General features: G+C 39.8%; 5 protein-coding genes and 1 long non-coding RNA gene across 8 annotated transcripts; 3 read left to right on the forward strand and 3 right to left on the reverse strand.

The window, feature by feature from the left end:
• Positions 1-1,509: 1,509 nt before the first annotated feature.
• On the reverse strand, positions 1,510-2,363 carry LOC126325924 (probable holocytochrome-c-type synthase). Its single transcript, XM_049995420.1, has 3 exons — positions 1,935-2,363; positions 1,777-1,860; positions 1,510-1,718 (listed from the first exon to the last, which is right to left on the reverse strand). The coding sequence occupies exons 1-3, from the start codon at positions 2,339-2,341 to the stop codon at positions 1,529-1,531; spliced, it is 681 nt and encodes a 226-aa protein (XP_049851377.1). The 5' UTR covers positions 2,342-2,363; the 3' UTR covers positions 1,510-1,528.
• Positions 2,364-2,659: 296 nt separating this feature from the next.
• LOC126325922 (proteasome subunit alpha type-5-like) lies at positions 2,660-4,246 on the forward strand. Its single transcript, XM_049995418.1, has 6 exons — positions 2,660-2,700; positions 2,958-3,039; positions 3,111-3,212; positions 3,275-3,367; positions 3,437-3,853; positions 3,916-4,246. Exons 1-6 carry the CDS (start codon positions 2,687-2,689, stop codon positions 3,961-3,963), a joined length of 756 nt encoding a protein of 251 aa, XP_049851375.1. The 5' UTR covers positions 2,660-2,686; the 3' UTR covers positions 3,964-4,246.
• A 495-nt stretch (positions 4,247-4,741) lies between these two features.
• LOC126325920 (CYFIP-related Rac1 interactor homolog) lies at positions 4,742-7,771 on the forward strand. 3 transcript variants are annotated; one of them, XM_049995414.1, is made up of 4 exons: positions 4,742-4,851; positions 5,004-5,187; positions 5,494-6,862; positions 6,934-7,771. In XM_049995414.1, the coding sequence occupies exons 2-3, from the start codon at positions 5,008-5,010 to the stop codon at positions 6,244-6,246; spliced, it is 933 nt and encodes a 310-aa protein (XP_049851371.1). In that variant the 5' UTR covers positions 4,742-4,851; positions 5,004-5,007; the 3' UTR covers positions 6,247-6,862; positions 6,934-7,771. The 3 variants fall into 3 exon arrangements, with proteins under 3 accessions (XP_049851371.1, XP_049851373.1, XP_049851370.1); XM_049995416.1 differs by having other exon boundaries at positions 4,749-4,812; XM_049995413.1 differs by lacking the exon at positions 4,742-4,851 and having other exon boundaries at positions 4,866-5,187.
• Positions 7,696-9,242, reverse strand: LOC126325921 (DENN domain-containing protein 10-like). The gene is made up of 7 exons (XM_049995417.1): positions 9,156-9,242; positions 8,600-8,976; positions 8,336-8,505; positions 8,159-8,270; positions 8,019-8,051; positions 7,847-7,941; positions 7,696-7,775 (listed from the first exon to the last, which is right to left on the reverse strand). The coding sequence occupies exons 1-7, from the start codon at positions 9,236-9,238 to the stop codon at positions 7,725-7,727; spliced, it is 921 nt and encodes a 306-aa protein (XP_049851374.1). The 5' UTR covers positions 9,239-9,242; the 3' UTR covers positions 7,696-7,724.
• A 1,318-nt stretch (positions 9,243-10,560) lies between these two features.
• On the reverse strand, positions 10,561-12,585 carry LOC126325918 (uncharacterized). Its single transcript, XM_049995411.1, has 2 exons — positions 12,422-12,585; positions 10,561-12,325 (listed from the first exon to the last, which is right to left on the reverse strand). Exons 1-2 carry the CDS (start codon positions 12,576-12,578, stop codon positions 11,157-11,159), a joined length of 1,326 nt encoding a protein of 441 aa, XP_049851368.1. The 5' UTR covers positions 12,579-12,585; the 3' UTR covers positions 10,561-11,156.
• A 182-nt stretch (positions 12,586-12,767) lies between these two features.
• Positions 12,768-13,209, forward strand: LOC126325928 (uncharacterized). The gene is made up of 3 exons (XR_007560419.1): positions 12,768-12,863; positions 12,942-13,063; positions 13,122-13,209. It is a non-coding gene; the product is annotated as an uncharacterized LOC126325928 (long non-coding RNA).
• The last annotated feature ends 408 nt before the right edge of the window (positions 13,210-13,617 follow it).

Genomic DNA, 13,617 nt, shown 5'->3' on the forward strand with positions numbered 1-13,617 from the left:
CCAGTGGTGACAACCTCGTCAACCTCAGGTAAAGAAATTTTTTGTATAACTTTCTGTGGCTCAGCATCGCTACTATACACATACAATATTTCGTGTGTAAGTTTGACAGGTACCAATTTCCATGAGTGCTTGTAAAGAATATTAAGTTTTCCATTTGTCCCTGCGCGAATGTCATCATATTGACTCATCATCTTTTCACCAAGTTTTTGAGCTATGGTAAACCAGGCCTCTTTGATTTCTAGGGTGATGGAGTCGCCTAGTATCTCTTCCAATGTTTTAACCAGAGAAACACTGAAGGTAGTAAACTGTCGTTCACCTACTCCATATATAAGATGAACAATAGCAATATCGCGTAGAGGGACAACGTACTTGATTGGGTCAGTGATGCTGGAAATTACGAATTTTAGAATTTTCATGAGATTTTGTGCCCTTCTTTTCATAGGAAATTTTTGAAATAACCTACGGTTCAAGGAATCCATACTGAGAAAGTGGGAATAGAAGGTGTCAAAAAATCTTGTCATGTCTTTAGATTTCGTATCAGTCAATTTTATCCAAGAGTTCAGAATCTCTTCCCTCACTCCTTGGGAATATTTTAATACCATAGAACCAGTGTTGTCTAGCATAGCACTGCTACTGTACATGTTGTAGCTATGAATTTGGTGGTGGTCTACACTCTGACTACTTGATAAATCCGAGGAGCTTCGATGATTACTATTGTCTCTGCGTGTTATCAAATCTGAATACGGACACATTAGCTCACTAGAGAAATTGCCTCGATCAACGGCACCAGTGAAATTTCCAGATAAGGGACGATTCGCATTTTCCAGAATATACTTAGAGATACAAACTTCTAGAAACAAGGGAAGATTCAGGCGAGGCAGCTGATCCAAGGGTATTTCTTTAAGCTTTTCAGAATCCAAGATTAGATTTTTCGTGAAAGTTTCAACATAGGTATCTGAGTCTACTTGAGTCAAGTTTTGGTCATCGATAATTTGCTTGAGAAGGTCCCTAATAGGAATTGGTTTTTTATGTTCAATCATCGTGACCACAATTAGGTGGGGTATAACTAGATTAAAAACTGCCAATTTTTTTGTATTTTTCACAAAAAATTTATGCAGTGGTGCCGTCGGTATTCTTTTTTTAGAAGTATACCTCCTACTCACTATCATGGTCTTCATGTAATGTGTGTAAATAGGACCCCCCACTCATCAACTAAAGCAACTAGGTTTTGACCCCGGTAATTATTCTCGCTGTCCGTCTTGGTTAGGCAACAAAAAAATGCATCCATTTACTGTTCTCCTCAGCGCGTTTCAGGACGAAATACCAGTAGTTCACGAAAGACAACTTGTCGTCAACCATTGCAGCTTCCTCGCTCTGTCATAAGAGGTGCAACTAAACAGTGTTTTTTTCCATTCGGAATTCAAAACACGATATCCATAAAATACACAGTTTGTGTCACAAAAAGATGCCCGCCTTCTCATTTACAAAATTTTTTATTTTCATCTCGGCACAAAACTTATGAACAATCTTACTGATCTAAGGCGTGGCGAACCCGGTCAATAGCGCCACTGAAGCTCAAATCTGGACGAACATCTACGTAGATAGAGGGTCTCCCCTGAGTGTCCTTTGTGCTGCCTTGATAAAAGTCTATAATATATCTTTGTTCCTTTCCACATCGATCAATTATCCAGTCATGACGGTCGAATGGAAGGACATATCTAGAAAAAATATGTATATGAGAATATTAGGAAAAAAAAAGGGACAAATTATTCATACCCCATCCAGCTTCTCAGTCTAGCTTTTGGCGAATAACTTTCTGCCTTTCCTTGAAATCTCAATAGCTTGGGCAACGGGCATTCTCTGATTTTTGTTGGAGGGTTAACAGAGCGCTTCGACCAAACGTGTACTACAAAGTCCACTTTTTGCCACCGTACTTTAAATGGTACTTTTCGTATTCCATGACCTCGCGCCAGCATTTCTCATTTACCGTATTGTGGATACCCACGATGGCCTGCATATCCTCGACTCGAGGGTCATGCCCTTTTCTTTTCATAGCATTAAAAAAACGCTGCGGAGAAGGATATTGCCAATACTGTTGGCCATCGGACCCGCCTTTGGGTATATTGGACGCGACAGCAATATTTGAGAGGCGAGGATCCTGGCTGGGATAGTCGGTTTTTAGTCTGACTTTTTCCTGCATGGGATGGTCCACAGTCTCTTTGTTGTGCCACGTCGTCCCCTCACCCCCGTTCAATTCTAACTCGGCTAGGTTGGGCGCTACGCGAGGCTCATGCTGAAAGGGACAGCTGGAGTTATCTGGTAATCCGTCTTCATGGGACATGTTGTATGATGCGTCTCACACTCTGAATGTTTTTTCAAAAAAAAAAATGCGCCCTTTTCTCTCCATTTGGGCGAGATTCTTTTTGGAGTTAGGGAGCAGCGCAAAAAATCGATGTCCTTCGGTCAGACTCAAAAAAGGGTGAGATGGCCTTTGGATGATGGGGTTTCGAAACGAAAAACAGTAATTTTGAGTGATGAAGCTGCAAGGCAAATTCTGCGCAATAAATTTGTGTGTGGTTTAAGTTTAGTCTGTCCTTTGACAACACGCGTGTTAAAAAAAAGTACATTTTTCTTTTTTATCAACTAATTCTGTATTATTTTGTTTCTTGATAGAGCACGCATCACCATGTACTTGGTCAGGTATGATGTTGACCTTTTTTTCATTGGAAATATACGTTCTCACATGAGTCGATACCTTCCCTAGCTAGCTACTCTATATAAAATCGGGCTTAATGTTAATGTGCTGCTGCATTAGAGTGTAAGCTAGGCTTTCAGAATATAGATATTCGCCTAGATTCAATGACGCTTTTTTTTTAGCTTGATCTACAAAAATCAGTCAAACGCAGACTCATAACAAATTTTTTTTCTGCTAATGAATTTCCTTACACAATAACAAGAAATGAGTACGATCGAGGAGTCAACACGTTTTCTCCTGAGGGAAGGCTGTGGCAAATTGAGTATGCGATGGAGGCTATTCAGGTACGACAATCAGGGTAACAAGTTAGTCGGTTCTATGTACAAAACTTATGTTGTCAAATTTTGTTTTTCAGCTTGGATCAACAGCGGTGGGTATTCAGACACAAGATGGTATTGTTTTGGCTGCCGAGAGACGAATGACGTCCAGGTTGACGGAACCCTGGTCGGTACAGAAAGTATGTCTAATGGATCTAGTCTCTAAATCTCTAAAAAATTTTTGATTGATGAATTTTTCAAGATTTTAGAAATTGATTCGCATATAGCATGCGCACTGTCTGGACTAGTTCCAGATGCAAGGACACTGATTGACCATGCAAGAGTAGATGCACAGGTAAGATAACCAAAAATGTTTAAGCAATCAAAGAAAATGTGATAGTTTATCACTTACTGTTTTTTTAAGAACTACTCTTTCAACTATTCTGAGCCGATTCCCGTCGAATCCGTTATACAAAGCATTTGCGATTTAGCTCTACGCTTTGGAGAAAACAACGAAGATGAAGACGTCATGTCGAGGCCATTTGGCGTAGCTCTCTTAGTCGGGGGGGTCGACGAGAAAGGACCTTTTTTGTATCATACAGATCCTGCCGGAAACTACACACAATATCTGGCGAAGGCAATAGGAAATGGATCGGATACAGCCCAGACGCAGTTGGAACAGCATTACCATAGAACAATGTCCTTAGAAGAAGCTAAGACTCTCGCCTTAACAATTCTTAAGCAAGTGGTCGAAGAAAAGTTGACGGCCGTAAACATTGAAGTAGCTGTTGTACCGTTAGGGACAAAAAAAATGGAATATCTTCAAGCAGAGGAAATCGAGGTAGGTATTTCATCTATTCATTTTTGCCTTGGTCTGAGATTATTTACTAAGGTTTTTTTCAGAAAATCGTTGCCAACACCTCAAATTCCGACTTGGCGAAGAGCAAATAATTTGTCTAGATTATTGTCTATTGAGACAACACAATGTGTCTAAATTTTTTATGGGTAAAAGCTATATCTTCAACGGCTAAGAGTAGTCACGCATGTTTCTCGCCATATAAGCATTTCATTTCCTAGCAACATTTACATTCTGACCTCGTCTCATGGTGAGCGAATTTTCCCTCTTTTGTTTGCGTCCGGATCAATTCCGATGTCAAAACTTCCTTTAAAAAAACTCAGGTCTCACCATACTTTGTATCTGAAATTTTTTACAGTTTCAAATGCGTACCACTGTTTAGATAGGCACCCCTTATCGAGCGGCTAACCGGAATTTTGTCATTTGGGTCGCGCTGACTGTTAATCATAGCCACATACATAAATGGGTATGCATAGATCAGCAGGCCGATGGTTGTGATAGAAAGAATAAGTCTATTCTTTTTGAAATTCATATTGAGACCTGATATGGCACAAACATTATAAACTAGACAAAATTGAATAAAGCCTTTCACAAAAAAAAGTTGAGTTAAGTGTTTTTTGTTTGAAGCAGGTCTGATCGAACGCAACATAGAGTGTCGTTAGAGAAAACCGGGGAGGAATGATTTTCTACCTCGTTTAACTGTCATCCTGTGGTTTGACTTCATTAAATGAAAACATCACCCTCCTCGAAAAATCGAAATGACATTCCGACATGTTTTCAGTATTCAATAATCAAAAGTAGGGTTTTTTTTTTTTAAATAAAAAAATAAATCGGCGGTGGCACAGTTGTTGCCTGCCAGCTTGTTCTCAAGAAAGTTGTGGTCATCCCCTTGCCGAGCATACAGCAGCATCGCAAAGTCTTTCTCTGTATATGTATATATAGACGTACGGTCAACTATTTTACTTTAACGTATTCTAGTCGTGGTACGTACCTTTATTGATGACATACTGCAGGACTATATTAAATTAATTAAAGCGGTGCCTTAATTTATGAGTCGTATCATTTTTTGCTGTTTTATTAGCTTTATAAAGCGGCAGGCTTCTCGGTTTAACAGCTTCTTTTCCTCGCCAAAAAGTACCATGGGTTCATGCCTTTCCAGCGGTATCAGCAATGTCCCTCCAATTGAGTTAAATATTCATTCAGAGCCGAATGAAGAAGAGAAGGAAATACACGCAACTTTGACCAAATTGCTGTCTAAGCAGGGCAAACTCATCAAAAGGTTGAGCGAATATAGCGGTTGCGAGAAGTATATAAGAAACGTACGATAACTTGAAGTTGTGTATACACCCTCACGGATCGTGATTACAGTGTACCAGAAGGAAAGCCATTATGTACATCTTGAAAGAGACATTCTGTTAAAGCAAAACATAAGGAGGATGCAGTACAAAAATGACAAAAAAATGGAATCGGTGTGACTAGGAAGGAGAGCAGTCTTTTAAGAGAGAATACGCACACAATCTATAAAATTATGTGTGGACGTGTGTGCATGTGGTTTTGTCTTTCTCATTCAGGAATACTGGACGATTTATCTTTTGCTATTTCTTACACAATTTGAGGTGGTGTAGGCATTATCTGAACCGACGCCCGAGACGGAGGAAGAGGCTTGGAACGCTGTGGAAAAGTCGGTAGCCCTATTGTACAAATTCTATGTATACACTTTGCGGTTGGATGAGTCGCTTGAAGGTCTGTTGTTAAAACTGTGCGAAGAAGGTGAACCGGAACGGAGTGTGAGAAATCGTCAGGCGACTATTGGATGCTTGGCAGCTGTATTACGCTTTGCAATTAACTTTGACAGGTTGAAAATGTCTAAACCCTCTATTCAAAATGACTTCTCTTATTATCGACGTGCTCTGTCGAGAATGTGTACACTAAGAAACGAATCATCTGCATCCAAGATGAAGCTAGACCTCAAGGTTAATGAAGACGTGGCGAACAAGATGAGTTTTCATTTTGCTTACCCTGTACCTACCATGAAGGTCTTGTCCGATAGAGTCACTCAGTTAAAAAAAATCAATTATATACCAACGTTATCTTTGATAGCAAATCTGTGCTGCGTGATGGTGAATAATCAAAATTTGTCAAAAAGTGACAGGAAAAGTATACTAAGTTTGATGGCAGGCTGCATTATTTTTGTGGATCATATTGCTCCAGGCGGCGTGTTCAATCGAAAATCATCTGTCTATATTAAGCAATGTCTCAATGCTATTAGATACTATGGGGGTGCAGATAGGGATAGCCTATTTAACGAAATTAGGTTTGCATCTTTGCATCTAAAGGACGAGACTACGCCTGCGTATGTAACACGTTTTTTTGAATAGGAGAGCTGGCTGAATCTATCACCTCATATCGGTACTTGGTATTCAAGCTGATCATACTGGCATTTCATATCAAGAAAAAAGAAAAAAAAATCGTCGATTGAATGTGTGCATATCACAATTTTATCATTGATCGATCAAGCTGACATCACCCGAGTATAGAGGCATCCTGTTGTGATACCTACTTTTTTCTTTTACCATTCGATTCTCCTCCTAGCCAGATCGAGCTCAACATTCCTGTTTGGATATTGCGGCCCCTTCTTATAGGCTGCTAAATCTTGACGTATCGATTCACCCCCAAGTCGTCCCTCGCCCATCGAAAAAAACTTTTTGTGTCGAAATATTAAACAGTTATCCTGCAAACATCATATACACCTGTGCGTGTGTATGCTGCGGATAGTGAAAGACTTTTTTTACCTCTCTCCTCCGTGCGTGTCCTTGTTTATCGGCCTTATCTTTTCCTTCTAACTATCTAGAACAATACCCATTGCATCATCTGCAGACAGAAACTTTCAAACCAATTTTAAAATCACAATTTCAAACATACCAAAAAGGGAGGTCTTCGCTAATCTCTAGATAACCTGATTCTGCGTGCTCGAGCTGACACACTGGACAAATGGTATGCGTCCGATTTGCACTCTCCCTAGACATACCAAAGCGACGTATCTGACATTGTAGTGGTATTTCTAGGTGGCTCACGTCAAAACAGACAATTTTTTAAACCTTGTCGGTGCCAGCCTAAACTTTCTAATATTCTCGTACCTATGGACAGCATGTTCTGCGCATAGTAATGCTACACTGCAATCTTCTAAACCCAGCCAGAAGGGAATCAGCCCAGCCCATTTTGAAATTCTTTAGTCGATGCTCAAAAGTATATAGTATACAGGAATTGTAGTCTCCATTTTTTTTGCTAAACGTCCCTCCAATTGGAAACACTTGGGATATTCAAAAAGAAATATTTTCAAAACTAGGATCTTTATGTGTGTGACCCTCAAGAATGATGATGTCGTGGTCTCATTAAGGATGGATCCGAATCATTTTCTCAACGCCACGCAAACAGTATCTGTACTAAATGCATGTAATGTTCGAGTCTGGAACAATTTATGTCATCTTGTTATCGAGCTCGACAAGATTTTATAGTTATTCGGGCAAGTGGTTTTATTTGTGTTTTGCTAAAAAGGATGTACAATTATGCCATGTCTATAGCAAGACACCAAGCTCAAATTCCCACGCTCTGACAGACTATCCTGTTGACCGCTTGTATCGAACTCTGCTAATAATCCAATTTGCTCGCACAAATTTATATTGATTGTAGGGCTATACTGAAATTTCAGCTCTCAAATGAATGAATCTACTTTGTATCAAAAGCCCATCCCAATTTACCATGTCTCCGCCCTACGTGCAAATAGATATGTGGTACTGGACACATACATTCACGTCAATTTTCTAGGTTTAGACGAATGCTGAATATATAGGCATGCTCAAAATCGACTGGGACAAGATAAAAATGTGCTCGTTATCTCCCTCATTTTCTATTTTCGAGAAACAAAATGTGAATATTTTTATTGCGCTATTGAGAAAAAAAATGAAAGCCAATGTGTACCTCTAAAATCCCCATCGAAGTTATTTCTTCCCTCTGAACTGCATCCTGAAGATATTCAAAGAGATGCTGTCGAAAGAATCGCTCTGCCGAAAAATCTGAAAAGTTTGGTTAAATTGCAGGAAACTGTCGATGTATAAGAAAAAGTATTCGGTGCCGGTGTCATTGTCTGTACCTCTAGATTCACTGATAACAATGACTTCCTTATCTAAATATACAGACAAGATCAGTCATCTATGAATGGACTATTTTACGGTGTCTGTCTTTGATTTAAAGAACAGAAGAAACTTGGTCAATCAATGTGCATGAACGAACCATAAATGAGCAAATCGTAGAGATCCCTGCGTTCTTTAATCTTAGGATCTGTAAAGCCGGCAAGGTAGGTTCCCGTGAGTTTCAAATCGTGAATCTCTTCTTCTGAAAATGTCTGATAAATCAATTAGCCTGATGAGACACACAACAACCAAAAATCATATGTATGTATTTTCGTACAACATAGGGTCTCATATTATTCCACCCTTGCATACAAAAGGCGAATAGATAGAGCACGGGTATTAGCCTTAAACAAGAAGAAAGTCTCTCATTGTATAAGGCAATCCTTTTCTTCATAGTCCCAGTGCTCCATATGTAAACGGCATCATCCTTGAAGGAGTTAATTACATCTAGTAGGAGTTAAAACAAAAGAAATTAATTTTCATTATCTTCAATTCACAGATCACTTATCATAAAGTTAGTTGGCTATAGATCAAAAGTTACCTTTGATCGAAAAAAATCGGAAAGGATCTAATTTTTTGAATAATGTCAAGTCGTATCTCTCAACAGGGTATGCCTCAAGAAATTGCATCCATGCATCCAGAAGCTGAACTGTAGAGCCAGTGAGGTGATATATTTCGGCCAAGCACTTGCAGGCAGTGCCATATTTTTCTGGATAATATCTATTTGAAACAACCAATATACAAAATGAAACAATATTTTGAACAGCTGATTGATCCACATCAGCCGCAACTATCTGGTAAAGCCAGACTGAGCCGAATCTTGAAAAAATGGAACGGCATGGTGGATTTATGCTTTCTTTCAACCCAGACCTGTTAATAGAAACTGATTTGATAGATGATCCTAAGGTCGGATAGCACCTAGCCAAATAATATAAAAAGGGGAATAACAAAATATCAAAGATACACAAAAGGGGAGTACAACATTGATGTACAAAAAGAGGAACACAATATTAAATGATACACAAAATAATAAGAGTGAGTTTGTCCTTTCTCTCGATAGCATACCAATTGTGTCGAAATCAATTTACTTAACCTACCATACCACGAGCACATCTCCATTTTTGTCACGCTCAATAACTGCGACGGCTTGAAAGCTGAGGTCGGTACAGTTAAGTTCCATAGCGGAAAATATTAAATTTTTTATGCCAAAAAACAGTAACTGAAAAATCAGTTGGGTTCACTCTATTGCATAGATTGTATGCATGCCATTTACATCAGTTTCAAATCGCGTATGCGAGTCTGATATTATTAAATTTAGGCGCACCTGTGGAGATGGATTGCCTGACAAGGTCGTCATAAAGTTGTTAGAAGATTACGGATCAAAGGATGCAATAGCCCTAGGTCTCGATAAAACCTCGCATTCTGTTACAAAGAAGGATAATCAAGTCACAGAAGATGTATCTAGAGCAAAAAAGCCTTTGGAGCCAATTTACATGGACTCTTGCTATTTAACGGCTAATTCAACAACAAAAATACCTTGCCTAATTCCATTACAAGCACAAAATGCGACGTCCCTATCGAATGACAAGTATACGTCTTTTTCAGCCAAACGTCGCTGCGCTGATTTGCCAGTTTCCTCCCCGTCTTGTTTCTCATTTAATTCTTCAGATTGCGACTCGCTACTCGACATCCCTTCTATCACACAAACCGATCAAAGTACGCTTTCTCCTAACATCTCGATAATGACTATCGGTACAGATTCCGACGAAAATGAAGTAGAATTGGCGTCTGAACAGGAAGGCCCTCAAATGCTAGAAAATAGCTCTGATTATTCCTTTAATAGTAAAAGACTGATTAACTTGGACAATCAACTCGATTTGCTTTCAAACACAAAACAACATTCAGTTTCATATCGTGAGCCTCTTTTCGAAGACGTTTCGCTAGATTTTAGCATTAACACTGGGTATAACTGCTCAAATCTGCAGTTAGACGAGCTCTCTTCCACAGACCAGGACTCGCAACATTGCTATGATACACAGGATCCAGATAGTCAATGGATGTCTTTTGATGCTGTAGTTTCTCTAGAGCATTGGAATCGTCTGTATATGTGCCCTGGTACAGTTATCGACCGCAAATGGAGGAAAAAAAAAAAAGAAGATTGGCATCAAGAAGTGATTATGGTTGTGGATTCCTCACTACAAGATACAGATTTTGGTGCATCCATCTGTGATTATATGAAAAAGCATCATTTGTTTTACCGGTTCGAAAAGCTGGCGCAAAGAAATACGGTGTCTTGGAGGCGTATCAGCAAGGAGCAAAGCGTACAAATATATACGAAGCAGCCAACATTAGAGAATCCTTCTATGCACCCGGTGGAACTTTACGATGTTTCATTGGAACACGTTGTGGTCGTTTTGAAAGGCAGTGAGTTTGCAGAAATGATCATTGAAGATGAGTGTCATTTGCTCAAGCAAATCGAAAAGAATTGTTGTCGAAACGTGGTTTCGTTTTTAGTTTTGGATTTTGAAAATGCTCGTCAAAATCGAAATATTCATATTCAAAATCTTACAATTAGGTCACTGAATATACAGTTATCCAAACGGATAAATTCTATAGTCTGCTTTGCGCAATGCGACTACGAGGGGGCGGCAGACATGTTGGCAAAAATGACGAGGTCCTTTGCACACAGGCCCTACAGATACCCAAAGCAGGATGGTGCGTTTGTTAGTCAGTGCTTGGTGAGTCCTCACTCTAAAAGCTCGCACAAGGGTTCGCGCGAGATTTGGATTCAAGCGCTGAAAGACGTTGGTCTTACAACAGACCAGGCAACAGCAGTGGCTAATGTTTACCCCAGTGTGAGGGCGTTGATGGATGCTTTCGAGGAGCCGATGTTGAGCGTAGAGAGCAAAAAAGATTTACTAATGCGAGTTGTTTGCGGAGGCAAAAAAAAGGCTGTTAGGCAAGAGGTGTCGGGTGCATTGTTTGAGTACTGTAGTCGATGCAATATTACAGAGCCATATGTGCCGCTCATTAGGTTGAAGGCTAGGAGAGATGTGCGTTGAATCAATTTTTTGACAAGATAGTTGTGGCCTTGCGAATTAAGCTGGGAGTGAAGATAGCATAGAGGGACAAGCACGGTAAAGGACGATTTCTTCTTTAACGTGGATTTCAACACTCGTATCTTTGTAAATAATATAGCTACGCCCAGTCTTAAGTGGGTAGGAGTATCCTGGTGAGTGGCCGGGGAATCGAGTGAGAATTCCACTTCCTCGGTATACAAGCACAATACTGATGGCGGGTAGTGCAGGCAAGACGTATATATGAGATTCCTGATCTAAGCGCAATAGACCAACTTGGAATTCTGAAACAGGGGGCGCATATATTCGTTCGAAAGGGGAAAATAGAAAAGAGTCTTGGAGGTTTTCGCCTCGAAGGATTTTCGGACGTTCTGCTTTGTAGTTGACAGTGTTGATAACCATATCTATGTCTTTGTATTTTTGGGTGAGTCCAGCCCGAATGACATTATCGCTTGCAGCCATACATTCGATGCAATCACCAGAAATGTAAGCGTGGATTGTGTTGGGTTTCAAAAACAATGCTTCTCCTGGAGAGAGTTCGATGACGTTGAACAGGAATGCACAGAGCAGTCCGGCGTCTTCAAAAAAGTCTTCAAGAAGAGCCTGAAGTACTTTTTTTAGGGCGGAGTCGTTTGGTTGGAAGGAAGGCATCCTCTCTAGAAGTTTTCTATGTGCGCATGAGAGAGTGTATTTGTCTGCGCAGAGGAGTGCCGAAAACAGTCTTTTCAGTGGCTTGGTATGTGAGGAGGCAGGACTGGTATCACATACATAAAGAAACTCGTTTACGATGTTCTTATCGATGACCATTGTTAATTCTGGCGTTTGTCGAAGAAATTCTGCAATTTCGTTGAGAGGTCTGAATCCACACATAACCAATGTATTCGTGAGCGCGATGACGAGTTCTGGTTTGTGTTTAGAATCTTTGTATATTTCTGGGTATTGTTGGTGAAGTTTCTTTGCAAGCTTGGCGTCTGGGTGTGTTTGTATAGATAGAGCTGTTCGAATTGAGAGCACTTTGAATAAAAAGGGCAAATGTATAGAGTTTGCTAGTTTGACGTGATTTGTGTTCCCGATAGCTGCATCTGCGTCTTTGTAGAGATGTGCAGCCAGCGAGTTTAGCTCAGGGTGCTCTTTTTTAGAAAAAGGTATAACTTGAGAAGGTCCAGAAGGATGTGTTCCAAACCACAGCTCTGTGGGTCCATAAAAGATATAGGTCAATTTGAAGGAGTTAGTTCTACCTTGGACCAAGATATGTTTTCGTGATTATTTTTATAGCACGTGCATACCGGCATAATGATCATCACTGGTAGAATCGAGGAATAGAGAATTAACGGTGAGCTGGCGGACGAGACTGTTATTCCCACGCTTTCCCCATTTGTAATTCTTAACAGATCCAACTATTTCGAAGATGCGCTCATTGACTCGATCGCTTCCACACTGCATGATTGCTATTTCTAGTGACAATTTAAAATTTTTTGACGTTTTAATATTAGGAAGCAAAGATTGCTGTTTCGATCCTCTAAAAAAATATCTAATTATTGAGTTTCGGCTTTTGCTGTTATTGAAATTTAGAGCAGCATTATTTTTTTATCTGCCGTATTTAGAACGCGATCTCACTGTTGGTTTAGCTAAGCGGCCTCAGATCTATCATACCGAACACCATGAACCCTAAAGTAGTACTCGTCATTTTGATATACATGCAGATGTTGACGATTTTGACGTCTGAGAGTACGACTGGGTGTTGAAATTTTTGTGTGGAGAGGAAAAAATTAACAGTTTGCCTTCCTCTTGTATTAATTAATATAGAGATAGACACGAGTGGGCAGTGTCCGGTGGGTTTTTATGGTCAGGACTGTACATGCAGCTCCGAAGACCTTGCTAATGTTACCAAATACGAACTTAAGTGCAGCAATGGCACTTGGGAATTTGTACGCAAGGCTTTCTTTCCTCTCTTTGCTTTTATTTTATTTGACACGTCTTTTGTAGCATACCGATGTTCAATTTGATTCGACACCTCTGAACATCATGTATGATACGCTGTCTGTTGATGGCGAGCTCAGGTTTAGTCAGGCGAATTTAAACTTGTCGGTTTCTAATAGCGGTGGTTCTGAAAAAATTGGAAGGCTTTTCGCAAAGACCTTACACTTCGAAACCGAGTCACAGATTCAAGTTAATTTTGAGGGTCTGGTCAGTACAGGTGAGTTGGTCTTCGCGAAATACAACGAAAGTAATATCACGACAAAGGTGGGCTTTTCGTTCTTTGATAACCTAAAGTATTGCAGAGAGGTACAAGTCTCTGTTGCACATGATATTCCGGACAAAAATACTAAGATTAACACCAGCATCATAAATATGACTGTCAAAAAAGATCATTGCGGTGCCGAGAAAGAAAGTGCGGTCGTGCTATTGGTTACCTATTGTATTATCCTATTTTTGGATGTATTACTAGTGATTCTTGCAATTACAAGTTTTTATATCAAAA

The sequence above is a fragment of the Schistocerca gregaria genome, unplaced genomic scaffold, assembly GCF_023897955.1.
Source record: "Schistocerca gregaria isolate iqSchGreg1 unplaced genomic scaffold, iqSchGreg1.2 ptg000949l, whole genome shotgun sequence".
NCBI classification, from domain to species: Eukaryota; Metazoa; Arthropoda; class Insecta; order Orthoptera; family Acrididae; genus Schistocerca; species Schistocerca gregaria.